The 20232-nt window shown below is 36.5% G+C and overlaps 2 protein-coding genes across 2 annotated transcripts in view; one reads left to right on the forward strand and one right to left on the reverse strand.

The window, feature by feature from the left end:
- Positions 1 to 20232, forward strand: part of HIBCH (3-hydroxyisobutyryl-CoA hydrolase) — a 94926-nt gene that overhangs the window by 23685 nt on the left and 51009 nt on the right. The window contains exons 5-6 of the mRNA XM_044669698.1: positions 5432 to 5512; positions 6259 to 6311. Coding sequence (XP_044525633.1) covers positions 5432 to 5512; positions 6259 to 6311 — 134 coding nt within the window. The remainder of the gene's footprint in view (positions 1 to 5431; positions 5513 to 6258; positions 6312 to 20232) is intronic.
- Positions 13671 to 14975, reverse strand: LOC123242157 (platelet-activating factor acetylhydrolase-like). The gene is given in 3 exon segments (XM_044669697.1): positions 13671 to 14364; positions 14366 to 14501; positions 14504 to 14975. Coding segments are annotated over 3 exon segments (1272 nt in total). The 3' UTR covers positions 13671 to 13700.

Raw genomic sequence — 20232 nt, forward strand, 5'->3', positions numbered from 1 at the left:
TAACTATAAATATGATTTTAGGGTTTGAAAATTTTATAATGGGATCAGTCAGAAATTCTTAAATTTTCATGGTGCATCACAGTAATTTTTTGACAGTGACCCTCAGACAAAAGAAATATCTAACAATTCTGTTTATTAACTAGTTATGTCCTAACAACTTAACAAGTACATCCTAATAGCTTAGTAGCCATTAAAAAATAGGCACAAATAGCCACATATTGAAAGTAAAAATATTTTTGTTTCATTCTTTTTTTTTTTTACACCCTTAACTTCTTTGTATTGGCTCCTAGGTGGAAGAGTGGTAAGGGTGGGCAATGGGGGTCAAGTGACTTGCCCAGAGTCACACAGCTGGGAAGTGTCTGAAGCCAGATTTGAACCTAGGACCTCCCATCTCTAGGCCTGGCTCTCAATCCACTGAGCTACCCAGCTGCCCCTGTTTCATTCTTGAATAACCACAAATATACAACTGGGTGTATTTGCCTTCTCTGTTTTTCAAACCTTGGAATCAGATGTGACATACAACCCTAAACTCCTGTTCTATGGTGATTTCCAGGAGGTACTTTTTTTTTTATAACAACTGATGAAGACCCAGCTTTCTAGGGCTTAAGAAGCTACTGGCATAGCTGAAATTCCAAGTAAACCACAACATATTGAGAATGTCACTGAGAACATTTAGCTGGATCTAATGTTGTATCTGCGAACTACCACAAGGTAGTTTTTAAGGTGTCTGACAGATATTGAGTATCACTGTGTTTCCCTTGAAAATTTAAAATACTCTACGCCATCCTTGTGAACACAGTTTGGGAACCATGGTGGTAAGGATTTAATATTTGCTAATTAACATTCAGTTATGGTGTCTTTTTTTTTTGTTTAAATAAGATCATATTTGGTATGGATAGATGTAGTTAAACCTAAAATTAATCATATAAAACAGAATCATATCTGAAATCTTAACTCATACTGAAAAATGAGATCAGCCATACATTTTTGATTCAACAAAATACTTATATAATACCATAAATTATTTTGAACTTATATATGTAATGAATTTCTTTATTTATACTTCTCCACTTTCATGAAGTTCAGATTTGGCTTAGAATTGATTACTTTTAAGCAATATTACAAAAATATTTAAAAAATTCTCTGTGATAATTATTCTGTGGTCTTCATAAAGACCCACCTTACCAAACTTCCCCAATGTGTTAACTAAAGTTTTTTCCTGAGATCAGAGAAGCTGATATAATGCAATATTGCCAACTAGTGGCGATAGATACTGACAGATGTGGCAAGCAAGCTCTCAGATTTGGATGTTGTAGAGTACTGCAGTAGGAAAAAAATAGTTGATTATAATTTATATGTTGAAATATTCCATATATATTTCTTTGTTACTCTATTAAATCTATTTTTACTAAACTGGAGCATCCATATTCAGTCACTACCCCTCTTTCCTGAGAGTAGTCTGCTCCTTTATAGACCTAGTGCTTGCCCTAATCAGTGAGGCTATGAGACTGATTTCTTTTCTAGGATCCTTCAAATCTGATATCCAGTTCAAATAGGATAAAATACCAAATTTCAGAATAGGGTTCCATACAGACATTTTTATTATCATATGTAGATGTCAACAAGCATTTATTAAGCATCTGTTATATTTCTGGTTCTTTGCTAAACCTTAGGGATACAAAGAGTGGCAAAAACAAAACAAAACAAAACAAAAAAACCAGTCCTTGATTTCAAGGAGCTTACAGACTAATAGAGGAGACAACATGAAAACATCTAGGTACAAATTTTACACACACACACACACACACACACAAATGTGTGTATATATAATATTAATAGCAAATTGGAAATATTATTCGACCTAAGGAAGGCAATACCATTTAGGAGAATCAGGAAAGGCTTCCAATAGAAGGTGGGATTTTTAGCTAGGACTTGGAGGAAGCCAAGGAAGCAAGGAGATAAAAATGAAGGGGAGAGAATTCCAGGTATGGGGGACAACAATTGAAAATGCAAGTTGAGAGGTGGAGTATCTTGTAAGAAGAACATCAAGGAGGGCATTGTTAACAGATCATATGGGAGTAAGGTATAAGAAGACAGGAGAGGGGCAGATTATAAACACTAAACAGAAGATTTTATATTTTAATCACCTGGAGGTGATAGGAAATCCTTGGGGTTTACTGAATAGGGGAGTGACATGTTTTAGCAAGATTAATTTGATAAGTGAATGGAGGATGAACTGGAGTAGGAACAGATTTGTGGCAGGGACCAACCAGCAAACTATTATAATTGTCCAGGTATGAGGTGATGAGAACCTGTGCCATGGTGATGGCAATGTCAGAAGACACTTCTCTTTTGAGAAGTAGGTATGTTTCAACAATCTTTTGAAGTCACAATTGGTCACTACATTTATAGACTCTGATATTTTTCAGGGTTCTTTTCTTTGACAGAATTGTACTTATCATATAAATAGTTCTGTTTATTTTGTTCTGTATTTGTCTTACCAAATTTCTCTGAATTCTTATTAATTGTTTCTTATGGCATAACTATATTTTTAAATTCACACAGAGCAATTTTTTCAGCCATTCCCTAGTCGACGGGAGCTTGTTTTGCTTCCAGTTATTTGCTACTACAAAATGTAAAAATATAAGTAAATTTGTTTATTTTGGACTTTCCCTATGTCTTTGACCTCCTTGGATTATATGCCTCCTAGTGGTATATTGACATATTTTGAGCACTTCTCCAGAGGAGAACAGACATTTTTCTTAAAAGTTCTAAAAGTTTCTTATAGATTCTGAATATCAACTTCTTATTACATATGTGTACCTTAAATATATTTACTCTTTCCTTTCATTTTTATTCTGGGTCCATTGTTGTTTTCTTGTACTATTAAAAAATAGAACTATATTTTGTTTCTAGTGATATCTTATTTGCTTGATAAAAAATTATTATTTTCCTCATTTGGCATAAAGAAGGAATAATAGAGCCTATGTCAGATTTTGAATGTTCAAAAATTATTGGATCATTGATCAGTTAGGTTTTTTTTTTTTTTTTTTTAAACCCTTACCTTCCGTCTTGGAGTCAATACTGTGTATTGGCTCCAAGGCAGAAGAGTGGTAAGGGTAGGCAATGGGGGTCAAGTGACTTGCCCAGGGTCACACAGCTGGGAAGTGTCTGAGGCCAGATTTGAACCTAGGACCTCCCGTCTCTAGGCCTGGCTCTCAATCCACTGAGCTACCCAGCTGCCCCCGATCAGTTAGGTTTTTAAAAAATAATATGTGGTTAGAGGAAAGGGCTTAAACTCATCTTTTGTCATGCTGCTATCAAGTTTTCCTTAAAATTTTTATTAAAACATAATGTGAAACATAAAGGTGAGCCATTTAACTTCCCTCAGGTACAAAGTGGGAATGGGAATTTTTTGTAAGTCCTTTTTTATAGGATTGTTATGGAGAAAGACCTTTGTAAACTTGAAATAGTCTATAAATATGAGGCATCATCATAATCTTGGGTTTTCAAGCACAAACTACAGATTTTTGGGTTCTATTTCTGAATTTTTATATTTAAAATCTGGCAAGTTGCCTTTTATTTTTCCCCTTAAAATTCTCTTTGATATTTTGACCACTTATTTTTTTCTTGTACATTGAAAAAGAAATCCCTATATTTAAGAAGTATGCCATTTGTGTTTTGATGTCACATTGTATCTATATACTAATTTGGGAATTACTATAATAAAGACAAACCTTTAGAGGACACAAATTGCTTGTTTCAACAGGACTTTTATTCAGAATCAGAACCATTTTTTTAATAGAAAGGAAGCAGTAACAGGGATTGACTCAAAAGGGAACTGATGGATAAAATGTTTGCAGATTGATCACAAAGAGGTGAGATGAAAGAAGCAGATATCAAATTTAATTTTAAATCAAGAATTGGAATATTTGAAACAAGACAGAAATAAATTCTAGAGGATTAACTAGAAACATATGAACAACCAATAATTTTACTTTTCCAAGTGATGAATTTTATCTTAACAAAACAAATATAATAAAAGAAGTAAGACAACACATAAAACTGATTGCAAATTGTGTTTGTGATGATTCATTTTTGTTTTTGGTTGATAGAAGAATAAAACCTGTATACTAATCTTAATAAGGAAGCACCATTTGTGTCCATTGTAATCAACAAGTCTTATTGTTGTTTTAACACTTTTACCTTTGTAGCAAGTATGTAATTCTTTTAGCTTTGCTTTCTTCATTTTGATTATTTTGCATTTCTTCCCATAATTCTTTGAATTTTTCATTCCTTACATGTAAAAATACTCTTTATTTTTTAATTATTTTAACAATTATGTTAATTATTTTAACAATTGCTTCCTACAATTTAATTAGATATTCTCCAGTAGTTGTTTCTGTCTTTTTGCTATCACAAATAATGTTACTATCTGAATATTTTTATACAGACCAGTCCTTATTTCCTACCTATAACCTCCTTAGGTTATAAACATAATACCAACTATTTCCTAGATAATTTTTTCCTCATAGTCAGAATTTTAAAATATATTGAATTTCAGGTGTCATACCTCAGTATAATATTGTTATAGGATTTAGAGAGAGGGGTGGGATAGTTGAAAACGTAGGTGTCTTTGATTTCAGCACTAAAGGTTGCATGGAGATGAGACCCTATAGGAAACAAAAGATTCCTAGTGGGAGAAGTTACAGAATTTGAAAAAAAAATGAATACAGTTTAAAAAAGAAAATAGATTCAGAGATGAGAGCTGCAAGATGTAGTGGAAAGATCACTGGACTGGAAGTTCACAGACCTAATTCTAGTCCTGTCTCTGCTACTGATTATCTGTGTAATTTTGGGCAAATGATTTATCCTAACTAGCACTATTTATTTGGAAGTGATATGGCATAGTGATTAAAAGTAGTGGATTTGGATTCAGAGGACCTGGATTTGAAATAGACCTTTGTAACTTACTGTCCATGGGCGGTTCAGTTACTTTCTTGGCTCCTCATTTTCCTTACCTCTGAAATGATAAATGATTAAGGATCATTTCATCTCCAAATCCTGTGATCCTTTACAGTTTCTTTATAAAGTGATGAGGTACAGATAGATATTTTAAGACATCTTCTAGTTTTTAAAAGTGTATTGATGGGGGCAGCTGGGTAGCTCAGTGGAGTGAGAGTCAGGCCTAGAGACAGGAGGTCCTAGGTTCAAACCCGGCCTCAGCCACTTCCAGCTGTGTGACCCTGGGCAAGTCACTTGACCCCCATTGCCCACGCTTACCACTCTTCCACCTATGAGAAAATACACCGAAGAACAAGGGTTTAAAAAAAAAAGTGTATTGATGGTCCTTTTAGAGTTTTTTTTTCACCTTATTCTATTTGAGATTTTCTTTTTCTTTTTCTTTTTCTTTTTCTTTTTCTTTTTCCAGCCATAGCAGAGGCAGGTAAGGCAAAAGAGAAATGGACTCAGGACTTCTTCAAAGAAGAGTATGCTCTGAACCGTGCTATTGGTATGTGTGCTATGTATTGTCATAAAGCAGAATTGATAAATAAGGTGCATGTCTAATTTTAAAAATTAAGTCATTATATAATATTGAATAAATCCTTATTGTGCATTGGCTAGTATTTTATTAAAAGATTAATTTGTTCTCTTGGAAGTATCTGTCTTACTATACTGCATTGAGAATTGTTAATAACTGTATATTTAGCTGGATTGTGCAAACAGCCTGTAAAAACTGAGGACTATTCATGAGAAATAGGAATAATTTATATTTCTATAGTTCTTGGAGCTTTACTAAGTATAAGATCATTATTCCTATTTTGACATATGAAGAAGCTGCATACATGTACACATCTTGATCTGATGAAACATACATATGCAGGTAAAATGTTTTATAGAATTCAATTCAATAAGCATAGATAGAAAAAGAATACCGTTCACCTATAGAGAAAGTAAATAGTAGTCATAGTTCTTCAATCCATCACAAAAAAGTTTCCATTGTATGTTGACCTTTCAGAAACTAAGTAGATATTTAGCAGAAAGAACAGTGAATTATGTACTAATTATTTTTTTCATGAAGTAATATGGATTAACTGATTTCCATATTTTTCAAACCACTCTTGTTGATTGCTATTCTAATTTTCTTCATTTATATTACTATTGAAAATATTTGTGCTTTAAGTATGTTAATATACATTTTTGCAAAAAACTGAAGCTTTTAAATATTAAAATTAATTATAGTCATATTTGTTGTAGGTACTTATCAGAAGCCTTATGTTGCATTTATTCATGGAATTACAATGGGTGGAGTAAGTAAAATTACTTTTTACAGTTATTGAGGCATGGATTTTTATTACGCATGAAAGCCAATGCAAAAGCTCTTTTAAAAGGAAAATGTGATGATAATTCAAATGTGATAGAATATTAGATATCTGTACAGCATGAAGCCAGCCCAGAAAAAAAAGGAGAGGGAAAGATTTTGAATTTTTATAGAATTTAGATGTAGTGAATGGATCTTACCTTAGTAGATTGTTTTGTATACTAAAAGTAGGCTCCTAGTTTCATTTGCCTTCTATTCTCTAAACTAGTGATGGAGAATCTGTGGCATGAGTGTTAAAGATGGCATGCAGAGTGCTCTCTGTGAGCACTTGGCTGTCATCCCCTATTCCCCCCCAGAACTCCCCCCCCAGCCAAGATCATTATTAGAAAGGCAGAAAGACTGTCAGAGTGGCTCCCCTCCCCCTCTCCACTGTGCCTGAGGACATTTTTTCACACACCCCTGCCCCTCTGCCCAGCAGTCATTGGGAGCACATGGGGGAAGGTGGGCAGCCCACAGGCGGCAGAGCTGGAGGGGAGCAGAGTGCTTGGACCACTCCCCTCCTTCTCTCTACACTCAAAGAGGACATTCTTTACTTGATCTACCCCACCATCCAGCATCCCAGTAGGAGCGCTTCCTCCCTCCTCTGTGTGGGGTAAAGGGGGCACAGGGCATGTCTGGCACTCAGTGGTGGGGAGAGACACAGCATGTGGACTCTGGGTGGGAGGGTGGGCACGGCACTTGGTCTGGGAGGTGGTATGGGGGTAGGGATGGCACTCCATTTCTAAAAGGTTCACCATTACTGCTTTAAACCCTAGTGGTGTTCTTATTATTCAGAAGTAATCATTGAGTATTATATGCAGAACACTTTTCTTATTTTCTTAACCATGACTTCTCTTCCTCTATTTCCAGTTCATGATTGATGCTTTTACTTACTTTTTTGCCTTTGTATTATTGGTCCTTTGGTTGATCACTTTATCTATACACTATTTTCCCCTATTGTATCCCTTGCTGTTTTATTTTGTTGCTAATCATGTCTTGGCAAACTCCAAACCTGGGTTGTCTTCACAACATACTCCTATTCCCAGTATGCCAGAGGAAACCACAACTATTTATGCGATCTACTACGACATTATTTTTTTAAAATCTCAACCACACTATTGTATAGTTGGAAAATCTTGAATCCCTAAAACTACATTACCCATACTTCCTTTCTGTATTACCCAAAATTCCTCTTCCTTTCTGTTTACTTGCATCTTTTTCATGATTGTATATAAATTTTGGGTAACACCCCTCTAGCTTTCTCTTCCACGTGAATTGAGTGCTGACTGGTCTTTGTTGCCCTAGCTCTCTCTTCCATGTGAAGTGAGTGGGGAGCATTCCCTGTGTTCTCTAGCTCTCTAGTTAAATATTAATTAATCTCTATAAATATTATACTTTGGAGATATTGAATATTAATTTTAAAATCCACACTATTGCACAACAATTCTTTTAATGTTCTGTGATTGGCTATCTCAGGTGCCACAATGATTATTTTAAACCTTTTTCTCTTTTCCCCAAATTTCTACATCTTTATTTCCCCCCATACTCTTAGTAGAGAAATTCTCCTATTTATTGATAACATTGAGGCTATCTGTTCTCCCATTGCTGAGTCTTCTTTGCACACTATTGTTAAATAACATAACATTTAACAAAAGAAAAGAAGTTTGCTTAATAATGGCATGGAAAGGATATTCCTTTTTGTAAAGGTTATAATTCCTCCATGACTTCTTATCCTAGGAAGTTCTTGTCCATCTCTTTCCATAAATTTCCTATAGAAGATGAACCAAACAAATAGGAGCCCCTCTTTTTGGTCTTACTATTTAATGTATGTGACTGCCTACAGCCACAAATTAATATATTTGTGGGTGGACACCTGAGAAGGAGAGTTAGAAACAGAGGAAAAATGGGTTAAGGGGATAGAGAGAGAGAGAGGTAACACAACAAAGGAAGAAAGACTCAAGAGACAAAGGCTTTAAGAACATGGGATCCAGCATGCCACCTCCTCTGATGGTGGAAGAGAGAGAGAGAGTTACACGTGTCCCCAATCTTTTATTGGAGAATCAAGGAATGGGGAATGGGATGTAGCTAATGAACATATGACATGGCATATTATTTAACATTGGCTCAATTACAACCATAAGATCAAAGACAGGGGTTGGCAACCTTTTTGGCCATGAGAGCCATAAACGCCACATTTTTAAAAATGTAATTTCGTGAGAGCCATACAGTGCTCACAGTGTGAGCTCCTGTAACAATGCCTGAAAAAAAATTGACTTTATGGCTCCTGTAGAAAGAGCCATACGTTGCTGACCCCTGATCAAAGAGGAGGAGGTTAATCAAACATGAGACCTGGAAGGGAATCTGGTTGTCAAGGTAGCAGCTAGGACCCTGTGGCAACTACCGTCCTGCCCAGGAATTCTCCTGACCTTTGGACTGTAGGTTTGGAGAGTGGTGTTATAAAGAAGTGGGTAATTTTGGTTAAAGGAGGGATAAAGGTGATGAGGTGATTTGGAAGGGGAATGAAGGAGATAGCTGAGTGTAGGGAAGGATGAGGTGGTATATAGGAAGGCAGGGGAATGACAGGGAGTATACAGGAGGGAAGCTTAAACAGGCTTATTCACTGAGGCTAGAGACAGAGGATACTGGGGGAGATAGGCTTGATCCTTCAGGCAGGGAAGGTACCTCTTAGATACAAGAGGAATTTGAGCCAGACAGAAATGTTTAGATCAAGGCTGGGGTTTCTCGTTAGTGTCTAAAGTCCCTTGAGGGAGGAGACAAAAGGGCTCCTCCCTGCCAGTGAAACTGATGGCTGCAGGAATTCTCTGGTAGATACTTCCTGCCAAGATGGATGCCTTTGGTTCCCTCAAGAAATAAAAAGAAAATAATTCCTTCCCTCTTCAGCCCTTGCCTTAATCTTTGATACAATGATTCACCAGAGACTTGTATAGGTAACAAAGGGGATTTATTTAAGTCAGAGGGAAAAAAGTTTAGGTTTTCTAACTGCTGCTAGGGAGAAGGCTGGTGTTGGGGGATGGGTCGCAGGAGAGGGTTAGACTGAGAGAGTCCGGCTCTCCCAGTCAGGAAGGTTTGACTGCCTTTGAAGTAAAGTATTTATCAAATCACTAAATTAGGGGTAACTTGTTTTAGGATGCCCTACTTGCCTACAGAAACTAAACCCACAATGTTCAATCATCAAGCCCACCCTTCCTCCCAGAGCCCAAAGGGAAATTCAGGGGAAATAGCAGGGATGTAATGGAGAGATCAGGGAGAGGTCCAGAGAAATCAGATAGGTCCAAATTTCCCCAAGACAAAATAAGCACAGGCCAATGCCGAAGTTTGACAGTTTGAAATTGCAGAAGCAAAAGGCTTCTGTTAGCAACCTTGCATTACAATCATCAGAATTAATAAGAGTATCATCAATTAAATACAATGATCAAGAACTACTATAACGATGAATCTGGTAAAAGAGCACATAGGTTACAATATTAATACATCAATAATACTTTCAAGATTAGAATATACCTTGGGTGCCACAATCTATGATAGTGTATTCCTGAAGAATTACTTTATTATCCTTGATGTCTTTTATGCCATTTCTTGAAAGCAGATCTTTTTTTGTAATAAGTTACAGACTACCTCTCATTTTCCATCATACATTTCTGTCCTTTGGGTCACCTACATTTTAAATTCTTCTGAGTTTGGGGTAATAATGCTTTAATTCTTCAAGGATCTGTGGTTTAGCCAATGTAAGTATTTCCTTCATTGCTATAAATTGCAATCTCTATAACTTAGCAGTCACTGTTTGATACCATTTACTCATTGTATAAATAATAATAGTAGTAAATAACTTGAATAAATGAAAAAGGGGAAGACATTTATTAAGTACTTAATATGTTCAAAGCACTGTGTTAAACTTGGAGGATTCAGATAATAATGTAAGATAGTCAGGGCAAAGAGGATTTTGCTGCAAATTTGATGGTAGGGTCTCATGGTTCTTAGGGTACAATAGCAAAGCAGATGGTATAGCAGCTTCTTTAATGTCATTTCTGCTGTTAAAAACATATTATTTAGGGGCAGCTGGGTAGCTCAGTGAATTGAGAGCCAGGCCTAGAGGCAGGAGGTCCTAGGTTCAAATCTGGCCTCAGACACTTCCCAGCTGTATAATTCTGGGCAAGTCACTTGACTGACCCCCATTGCCTACCCTTACCACTCTTCTGCCTTGGAGCCTTTGTATTGGCTCCAAGACAGAAGGTAAGGGTTTAAAAAAACCTATTAATTTCTGAATAGTGAGTCATTTGACTGCCAAAAACTCTGGAGGTAAGAACTTTATTTTCTTGGTCTTCAGAAGCTGTGGTTGCAGTTACCGGGCTGCATCTACATGAAGATTGCTTCCTGGAATGATTCTGTTGAGGCAATACTGGTTGTCTAGGGGTGGTACCACTATGAAGGCTCAAGGAAGCAGTTAGCTGTTGGTGGCAGTGGCAGTGGTGGTGACGAAGGTTTTAGACTCTATCTCCAAAGTCATTGCATCCTTCCGTGATGGCCCTGAGGCCTAGGCTGGAAGCTAGGTCAGTGGTCAAGGAGGTATTGTTATTCCTGAGCTGAGAGGAGAATGGTAGATAAGGTGGAAGTGGTGGTTCAGCTTGACTGATACATGCTGCTTCTTGACTCTTCCTTTGGTTGCCTTTCTGCTTATAATATATTTAAGAGTTGGTGACCTCATTCAAAAATTGGGAATTAACTCTTTTTTTTTACATGTTATATATATATATATACATATACATATATATATATATATATACACACCTTTATATGGGAGACTTTATCATATTTTATATGAAAATCAAATTCAAGACATTTTAATGCTTTTAATTAATCAACAGGCATTTCTTAAACACTTATTATTAGCTAGACTTTGCATAAGACATTAGAGCTACAAAAAAAAAAAAAAAAGTAAGCAGCCTTTGCTCTTGAAGAGCTAACAGTTGAGCTTAATAGCCAATGGAGCTAGATTGTAAAAATGGAACTTGGGGTTACGTGCTAGCTTTATGTTGTTCAAAATGTCTGTTGTTATTGGTTTTTTTTAAGCAGGATTTTTGAAGTATAATCATTTATTTATTTAATAGAAATCTCTTATTAATTCCCTCTGAGGAAGGAAGATTGATGATATGAGGCAGGATTAATCTTTCCAAAGAAAATGAATATTGAACCCATTTCAGAATTTATTGTAGATATAGTTCTGTTTTATTTTAACCTGGATTTGAATCAATAAGATAAATCAAAATCCCTTTAAAGCCTAATGAAGATTGGGAAAAGGTCTAATAAGAAAATGTGAGTGATCCAGTAGATGGGGCCCTAGAGTATAATTTTGACCACGCATAATTTTATTTTTTCTTCCAGAATTAAGATTGACTTAGAAAATTGATTTTGGTGTGTAGTGTCTCTCAGTCTGTTACCCTTTAAGTAAAAATTTGGAGGCTTTTATAGAAGGAATGACTAAATTTAATTACAATCTGGATTTTGGTGGCTGAAGCTATTGCTAATTTTGGGGGAAGGGGTATAGAATAAGATCTGAATATTTTACTGAATCATTTTCCCACTTCAGTACATCAGAAATTTTTAATTTCAGCACCAAGGCTGTTTCTTCCACCAGTGCAAATTGTAATTCCTCTTTAAGATAGTAAATGGTCTTTGAAAATTTCTATAGTTAAAATAGCCAACTCAATGATACGCTTCTCCACACTTAGCTAGTGTGATTCTTAGTCATCAGAATTAAAGTCTGTTGTGAAGCCTATATGCAAAGCATTTTTTCAGTTTGGTAGGACCTGCTGGAGTTTGTATTTTACTAGGATAATCTTTGAGAACCTATGGACTCTGTTGTATCACCACAAGGCATTGGAAGATTTTAGTGGAAGTATTCCCCATGTATTTTTCCAAAACTAAATCAGATTTTTTTTCATTTTGAAAAAATGGATTTTTATTGATATTTTTTGTTTTTACATCACCTACATTTCTCCATGTATCCCCCCTTTAAAAAAAAAAGAAAGTAAAGAAAGTTGAGCAATACACTGCAAGTTGGCTTCTTCTATGTGCCAAACCTGTACTCTCCAAGGTGTCAGAGGGGAAGGTGGCTTCTCATATTATTGTAGGGGGCCAATCTTTGAGATTTAAATTTCATATCACTTTTGCTGTTGTTTTTTTCATTTTTATAGTTGTCATATGTGTTTTTCTGATTCCTCATGTTTGCATCAGTTCATTTATGTCTTTTCTCATGCTTCTCTGTAGTCACCATTCATTCTTTCATAATTCATATTCCAATTCATTCCTGTTTAAGCCATTCCCAACCAATGGCTATCTTTATTTCCTGGACCTTTTAAAGGTTGGATTACCTTTTAAAAAGAGCAGGTTGGACTATAAGATGTCCAAGATTCCTTCTGTTTTGATGATCCTATGTATTTATTTTTCTTTTCCTACATTCCTCATCTCCTTCAGTCTTATTAGGTTTTTTCTATCTAATTGGGATGAGAATATCCTTAAGAAATACTGGTGTGAAAGTGAAGCTATTTGGTTAATATCCCAAAAGAGCAATCTTCTGGTAAGGATCTGGTATCTAGTGTAATTTTTAGTTTGAAAAGAAAACTAGGAAAACTTTATTTTCTTAGAATTCTTGAATATATACAATCATCCTGAAAGACATTTCCTTGTTAAGTCTTTTTCCATTATGGAACCCTTTGCTCAGAAAATGGAATGTGCTTTATTTATTTTATTTTTTTTGGCTGCATACTCTATCTAGCTGCCTTTCTCCCTATTTTTTCATATTCCTCCTCTGGGCTGTTAAGTGTCAGATGGTCATTAGTTTGGCGGTAATGATAGTACTACCTGGGGTACCCACGATAGCACTTTTTCCGTGATCCTTGGATCAAAAGTATTTAGTGCTCATAATTGAAATGTAAAAGGAAGTGTGAATACCACCCTCCATTCCCATCCCTCCCCCTCTTTTTTCTTCATAAACAAGAATGGTATATACTCATTATTTTTGTAGAGGGGCTCCCCCCCCCAAGCCCTTCATCAGAAAAAAATGCTGATGTAGAAACCTTTGTTTTGTAAACATTAATATTTCTAAAAGGTGAGAATAATAAAAATACAGGCTACTATGATTTTATACATTTAAATCCTTTGAATTTAAGCATAATAAACCTCAGCCACTTTAACCGATGATATATAGCATAGTCTATATTTTCAAAAGTACATGGGCAATAGTTAAAAATAAACAACTATGGTCTCAATGAAACATAATTTAGTTTTTTAAAAAATGGGTTGGTCGACACTGCACATTTCTTTATTCCAGGTACTCAGAAAGATATGTAATTGAGGCAGCATTGCTATCTCGAATGAGGTTTATATCTTCACCTTCAGTTAAAGGGTCCCATTGATTAAAATTTCTCTGAAGACCTAAATGCTTTTGCAAGAAAGCCAATGAAGCTTTGTTGCTCAGATCAATGACTAAATTCGAATCAATATGTCCTCTTAAAGAGAACATGTACGCAAGTATCCTACCAGTCACAAAAGTAAAATCAGGAAAGTTCTGATGGACTGATCCCTTGATTGTGATCATTTTCCTTTCTTTATCAGGTAAGTAGAATTTTTTCATTCTCAGGATATTTTCAGAGTTGATAAAGAAGAGAGGCTGGGGAACTCTACAGTACAACTCTTCACTTAAGGGAATCATCCATGCATCCAGGGCAATGCCACATTGGAATCTGTCGTCTTCACTAAGAGACTGAATAACTGTGGCTCCACCAAAGGAATGTCCCATTACTGCTATTTTATTTTTATCAATTGTATCCTTTAGTTGGTTCAAGTCAAATGTGGAATCCAAGACATTCTCCACTGTTTTTCCACCATTAATATCAAGAATCAAATTAAGAGCTTTAGAGCATTCTTCTGCTCTTTGAAGTACCTGTTCATTGGGTAGAAGGTATTCCACATTCTGTGAACCAAGGAAGCCAGGACTTATTATCTGCTTTGACAGCAAATTCATCTTTAAAGTAAAAAGTTGCTGATGCCGATTGATCTCTGTGTTCAACAGCAGCAACTATAAACCCATGAGATGCCAGTTCAACCGCAATAGCAGAGAAATTGTCCTGAATGCTCCAAGTCCATGAGAAAAAATAACCAATGGGTATTTTTCACCAATCTTCAAAGGGGCATTCCAACTTGCAGGAGTTGTCACCGAACCATAGTATAAGGCGAGGAATTTGCCCATGATCCTGTGCATTCCAAGAAAATTAGTAAGACCCATAAAATATTCTTTATCGGGGATCCATAGAGTGCTTTCAGGTTCATCATCTTTGGAAGGATAATAGAGACGCAGTAAGCTGCCCTTAACAGTGAAATCAAACATCAAGTCTGTGCATCCCACGGAGTAAGACCCTTTTCCTTTAGGGATCTGATATTTGTTGCCGAACACAGCACTCATTAGGTTTTGTATTTTATGATACCACCCTGTTGACTCTATATGCTTCATTGGATCTAGGTCTTGCCATTCAAAGGGATGAATCTGTACCAAACAACCGTAGAGGCAGAAAATGATAGGCAGTTTGTAGGGCATCATCTTTGGGCTTCAGCAGCTATTTTCAGCTTAACCCCCTTTGCTGTGCTGCGAGGTTCCCTGGGTCCCCTTGCCAGCGAGGGCACCTCCGGGGACTCAGTACACAGATGGGCAATTGGATCCGCTTTCTCCGCTGCCTCCACTTCGGGATGCTATCAAGCTCCCTTTTGGCTGGGGCCCACTGTGTTGCAACTGTCAGTTCTCTAACTCCTTGGTCTTGCTGAGATAGAAGGGCTTCTCTCTTTCCCTTTGCCTCACTAAATCAGATTTTGAGAAAACAGTAAATTCAGTGTTTTTTAAGTGGTTGCCCAGAGATATAACTGATTTTTTAAGTCATCAAAAATTGTTTTAAAATTGATTGAGATCTTGAAAAAATCAAGAAATTTTAATGCTTTTAATTAATCAATAGGCATTTCTTAAACACTTATTATTAGCTAGACTGTGTATAAGACATTAGAGCTACAAAAAAAAAAGTAAGCAGCCTATGCTCTTAAGAGCTAACAGTTGAGCTTAATAGCCAATGGAGCTAGATTGTAAAAATGGAACTTTGGCTTACATGCTAGCATTATGTTGTTCAAAATGTCTGTTGTTATTGGGGTTTTTTAAACAGGACTACATCAAAAATCACCCCTATACTCTGGTACCTCCTCCCTAATTCCAGTGCTATGAACACTGTAGATCCAGGCTGAGGAAGTTTGCTCAGGCCTCCAGAGCCAGTTTAGCCAAATCCTTCAGGAACAAAACCCTGTTAGGGGCTGCAGCCTAGAAGCACAGTGCTGTAAAACTCGGAAATGCCAGTGCTAGGCTAGATAACTGAGGAACAAAGGGAATGGGGCAAGTCATCAGGACAGGTTAACGTGCCCATGGAGGACTGTGTAGAACTTCACCAGTCCTGGGGGAAAAAGAACCATATCCAACTAAGGCCAGTTTTGACCACCCAAAAGTTAGTTGCCTAGAATCCTAGACTGATTAACTATGAATTGCCTAGTGTGGGAAGAGGCTGAGATGCTCTGTGATCCATCCCCAAGGAAACAACACTTATAAGGGAAGGAGTCAGGAAATGAATGATAAGGAAAATAAGGGATGTAGGGGAAATGTTTGAAAATACCAGAGACTTCAGGAAGAAGAAAACTTAAAGACCTTGAAAAAAACCAGATAAATCAGTATGAAAAATAATAACAACAAAAGGAAATAAGGCCTGCAGATCTAGTAATAAGTTCAGGCATCTATGAATAAGTACTGCACTGTAATGGAAAGTGGTCTTCTACTTGATGAGACAGGAGCTTATGGAATTTGAGGAGAACATGGAACCACAATCTGCTATACTTGAATAGTTTAAAAGCAAAATGAAAACTATGAGAGCAAAATCTATGTCCTGCAGAGCAAAAAATGAGCAGAATAGAAAAACTTGAATCTGCAAAGGCAAGCCCCACCAAAGAAACAAAAGAGAGAACCGTAAACCAGGAATGTAAAGAGGCAAAACTGAAGGGCATCCTAGAAGAAGAAAGAAAAAATAACATTAGAGATGGGAGGTCCTAGGTTCAAATCTGGCCTTAGACACTTCTTAGCTGTGTGACCTTGGGCAAGTCACTTAACCCCCATTGCCTAGTTCTTACCACTCTTCTGCCTTGGAACCAATACACGGTATTGATTCTAAAATGGAAGGTAAAGGCTTTTTAAAAAAATGTTTATTTATGAAAGCAAAACATACTTATCTCAAAAGCAGGATGCATAGAGACATCTTAAGCATCATAGATATCCCAGAAGAGCTTGACAAGACAAGGTTTAATACCATAAAAAGGAAATAATAAAAGAGAATTTCCCAGAACTTCAGAAGGTAGAAAATGAGATTCTAGTTGAAAAAAAAATAACAGATTGCAAAAACAAAACAAATGCAAAGGCTGCAAATCCCCAAAAAAGCAAAACAAAAACAAGGCTGCAAATTCCAAGATTTATGGGAGCTAAAGTGAATAGTTTGGAACAAGAAGTTCTACAAGCTATCTGGAGAAAAAAAGCCCTAAACTATAAAGGCAAGGACATTCAAATAACACAAGACTATTCTGAACTCACTAGAAAAAGGAGGAGAGAATGAAAAATTATTTCCCAGGGTGACATATCCTGCAAATTTGAGCTTAACCAATACAGGACAAAAGAAGAATGTTCAATAATAAAAAAGAATTTGAAATATTTTTAGAAAACTGAAACCGAAGAGATTATCTGCTTCTTGAACATTCTAAACAACTGAAATGTAGGACAATTGAATAATAATGTAGCAGGCTGGGACAACAAAAGCAACAGAGAGACTAGTAAGAGAATTCTTTCTAAATGTACACAAGGAGGCAGAGGTTAAGGTAGAAATCTGATAGTAATGATAGTAAAGAAGGAGATGGGGGTATTATGGACAGAACCTGGTGATACCCTCCCTATAGGCATAACAGTGCTTTTTTTTTTTTTGTGAGATTGCACTACAGACATGGGTGGGTACATAAAAGAGGGAGAAGGGACCAGGGGACAGAGAGAAATCTGTGATGCACTGGGGTCAAATCAAGGACTAGCAATAAAGGGAGGGTGACTTCTGTAGTCTCAGAAAAAGAAGAACCTACAAAAGAGTAGGTTAAAGAGGAGAAGGGGGAAGATTGGAAAAGGGTGGGGGAAGAAGGAGGCCTTACTTTGAAGGTGGGAGGGGGTTCCACTGATGAATACTCTTATGAGGGAAGAGTTGGTCAGTGAAGGACCTCATTCTGAATGAGACCTAAGTGATTTCGTGTTTGAAAAATCTACCTGTCCTAGGAGAGGCAGAGTAAGAATGCCTGGAGGTGTGAAGAGAATGGACATAGGAAAGAGATTTCAAAGCAAACTTAGAAAAAAAGGCCAACAAGATAGGGTGTAGCTCAGAAATGGGTTGCATAACCAGGGATGTGATGGAGAGGGATCCTTCCATGGAACTGTATCTTCTCTTCACTTGCAGTAATCAGCATTATTCTGGGAGTGAGGCACAGTGGAAAAGGGGAATCCATGAAGTAAGCCCTACATGGCAATGGCAGTGAATGCCTAAAAGGGAGAGCCTACAACTATGATGCCTCCAACATTGACTTGCTCCCTTTGGTCATTTCTGCCAATTTTCATGATATGAGGTGAAATGGATGTCTTAGAAGCTTTGATTCTATGAAGACTACAGAGAAAAGAAAGAGACCAGATAATTATAGGGGTCATTAATCAGAGAATGAGGGCATAGAATAAATAGAAAGAGAAGGCAAATAATAGAAAATCAGAGAAATCTGGTAGTAAAGCATAAGAAAACTGGAAAAAAGAGGAGAGGGGCTAGGTTGTGAAGAGCTTTGAATGCCAAACAGAGCATTTGTATTTACTCTGAGGAGCAATAGGAAGCCACTAAGTTTATTGAATAGACACGTGTGTGTGTGTGTGTGTGACATGATGAGACCTATACTTTAGGAACTATTTCACTGTCTCAATGGAGAATGAATTGGAGTGTGGAAAGACTTGAGACAGGCAGACCTATCTTTTTGAGATTTTGAGAGACGTTACAAAGGTGAAAGTGGTAGGCCTTGGCAAAAACTTGGATATGGGAGGTGAGAGATGAGAGTTGAAGATGACACCTTGGTTGTAAGCCTGAGGGAGTAGGAGGATAGAAATAAGGAAGAAAGGAGCAGGGAGGATTTAGGAAGAAAGATAATTATATTTTGAACATATATGAGTTTAAGATGTTTACTGGACAACCAGAAGAATATTGTATACGGTAACAGAAAAATTGTACAATGATCACCTGTGAAGAACTAAATTATTATCAGCAATGCAAGGATCCAAAACTACCCTGAAGGACTCATGATGAAAAGTGCTATCCACTGCCATAGAAGAAACTGCCAGAGGCTGAATGCAGATCAAAGCATACTATATTTCATTTTATTTCCTTCATGAGTTTTTTCTGTGTGATATGTCTTCTTTTGCAACATGGGAAACATGGAAATATATATATTGCTTGGCAGCATGGCTATAACCTATATGAGATTATATACTGTGTCACGGATTGAGAGAAGGAAGGAAGGGAGAGAATTTGAATCACAAAATATCAGAAAACAATTGCTGAAAATTGTTTCTATATGTAATTGAAAATAAAAAGGAATAGCCCTATTTTTAAAAAAAAGATGTCTATTGGACAGTTTGTTTAAAATGTTTGAAAGGCATTTGAGGATGTAAGATTGGAGGTCAGCAGAGAGGTTGGGGCAAGATAGAATCAACATAATGATGGTAATGAGGTCCATGGGAGGTGATGAGATTATCAAATGAAATGAAAGAGAGGAAGAGAAGAGGGCCTGGGGCAGAACTTTAAGTGATCCCCATAGTTAGACACTGCGTGCCATTTAGCTGCCTCTGATAACATGCAATAATAAGTAACAGTGCTTATCACTAATGTAAATAGTTTTTGCAGGAAGCCATCTTTGACTGCAACTCTCTTCTGGGAGATTCTTCTTGTACCCTTTTCTAAGATGAACCCGAGGTATGACCCATTGTAGTTTAGATCTGGAAACTTTATGACCCCTCTTGCATAGCTCTTTTAGCAAGTAGGCACTATCCCTCTGGCAGATACGAGCAGTTGGTGACATAAGCAGAAGATTGTCCACGCATTGACTGTTGCTACCTTTTGTCATTTTTGCCAGTTTGCAGGATGTGAAGTGAAACCTTAGTATTGTTTTCATTTATATTTCTCTTATTAGTGATCTGGAGCATTTTTTCATGTGATTGTTAACAGTTTGCAATTATTCTTATAAGAACTGTTTTCTCATATCTTTTAACCACTTGGTTATTGGTCACACACACATAAATGTGTGTACATACAGATACTTATCTGTCTCTCCATCTATCTTTGTAGTTTCTGTATCTTGGATAACAAATCCTTATTTAAGAAATTTGAAACATTTTTTCCCCATTGACTATTTGCCTTCCTATCCCAGATGCATTAATTTTATCTTTTCAGTTTCATGTAATCATAGGTATCAATTTTATCTTGTAATTGTCTCTGTCCTTTCTATAAGAAGTATGTGACCTGCTTTTCTTCTGATTTTCATATTATTTTAAATTTTATGATCTTTAATATTAAGATCACATACCAATTCGGAATATATTGTGGAATATAGTGTAAGATATTTGTTTTAACCTAATTTCTATTACATCATTTTCTAGCATTCTCAACAATTTAAAAAAATCAGAGTGGAGAGAAAGAAAATGAATCATGTAACCATGG

Source organism: Gracilinanus agilis, chromosome 3, assembly GCF_016433145.1.
Source record: "Gracilinanus agilis isolate LMUSP501 chromosome 3, AgileGrace, whole genome shotgun sequence".
Taxonomy (NCBI): domain Eukaryota; kingdom Metazoa; phylum Chordata; class Mammalia; order Didelphimorphia; family Didelphidae; genus Gracilinanus; species Gracilinanus agilis.